We start from the raw sequence: 1,388 nt of genomic DNA, 5'->3' as shown, positions 1-1,388 counted from the left end.
TCACCTGCCTGCCCTCAGCCCGGCTGAAGCCCCTGCACTGCCCCTCCCCAAGCCCCGCCAGGCCCCTGCTCTCCCTGCCCAGCCCCTTGTGCCCAGCCCTGGCTCCGTTCCCCCTCCTGCCCCTTTGGGGGGGATCCCGCTGCCCCAGGCCGCTATGGGGAGCCCCGCTTCCCCCTCCACACCCTGCCCTGCCTGGGGACGCCACGGCTTACCCACGCGTCCCCCTCAACCGCGCCACAACCCAGGGCCCACTGCCTCCGTTCACGCAGCTGCCGAAACCTGCCGAGCGCCTCGTGGGCGCACTGGGAGACTCTAGCTCTCGCGCTCTAACCCGGGGCGTCAGCCGGTCCCAGCTACCCGGGAGGAAGGCTGCCTCCCGCACTGCCTCCGTGCAAGCCTGGGAGAACTCGGGTTGGAGCAACACATCACCGCGCCGAGGGTCGCGATTCCAGTCCAGGTTACTCAGCCCAGGGCGGGGGCAGGTGCCCACCAGATGCGAGACGGACCTCACCCGCGTCCTGAGGCTGAGCGGGTAAATAGGGCTCTTCCCTACACGGGCGGTCACCGGGAAAGGCCGGAGCTCGAGCTCGCTACGCTCCGCAGCCCGAGACACAACCCCAGCCGACAGCCAGACCTCCTAACGCCGGTGCTACGCGGCGGTGCGCGGCACTCGCCGTCGGTAGCTCTACATGCGGTGCATTCCCCCGCTGGGCTGCGAGAGACAGCAGCCCAGCAGACCTAGGAGGGAAGCTTCGTCTTCCCTGGGGCTAACACTCAGAGCTCTACACACCCCCTCCCTGGATGTCCCACCTCCAGCCCGTGGTCTCGGGAATGCACCGCGCTGATCTCGATGGTATGCAGCTCCTCCAGGGTCAGCTGCCTGGCGTAGAAGTGTGCCACCACGCGATGTGGCCCCTCTGTCAGGTGCGAGCACAGATAGTCAGCTTCCGTCAGGCGCACACAGCCCAAACCCAAGCCCAGCACCCGATTCAGACCGTCCTCCAGGGACCAGTAACGGCGATCCACGAACCCCCCGGGAAAGCCCAGCAGTCCGTCAAATCGCATCTGCATCTGCAATAGAGGCGCATGGTGTTAATGGGGCACAGCGGAGCCCCCGGGGGGGGGGCGGGAGGGGGACGCGGGCGCCCCGGCCCGGCGCCACGGAGGCCTCTCCGCGGAGGCGGAGGGGCGCGGGGAAGCCTCCCGGCCGCTCCGGCGCGGCCCTACCAGCTCCAGCGCATCCAGGACCGTTCACCGACACCGTCTCCGAGAGCTCGCCGCGGCCCCGGGGGCGGGGAGCCGAGGCGGGTCCGCCCCGGCCGCACAGCCCGGGGGGTCCCGGGGGGGAGGTGGGTGGTGGTTTCCTCCCCCGGGCTCGGGCCCGCCGC

General features: G+C 70.5%; 1 protein-coding gene across 1 annotated transcript in view; it reads right to left on the bottom strand.

Annotated features, from left to right (window-relative positions):
- The window catches only part of NUDT16L1 (nudix (nucleoside diphosphate linked moiety X)-type motif 16-like 1), a 3,568-nt gene that overhangs the window by 1,082 nt on the left and 1,098 nt on the right, over positions 1 to 1,388 (bottom strand). Inside the window, exon 2 of the mRNA XM_010578370.1 lies at positions 811 to 1,071. Within this exon, the coding sequence (XP_010576672.1) occupies positions 811 to 1,071 (261 nt within the window). The remainder of the gene's footprint in view (positions 1 to 810; positions 1,072 to 1,388) is intronic.

Source organism: Haliaeetus leucocephalus, unplaced genomic scaffold, assembly GCF_000737465.1.
Source record: "Haliaeetus leucocephalus isolate CR32 unplaced genomic scaffold, Haliaeetus_leucocephalus-4.0 Scaffold636, whole genome shotgun sequence".
NCBI classification, from domain to species: Eukaryota; Metazoa; Chordata; class Aves; order Accipitriformes; family Accipitridae; genus Haliaeetus; species Haliaeetus leucocephalus.
Note: the sequence above shows the minus strand (reverse complement) of the source record. Positions and strands in the feature narration are given on the sequence as shown.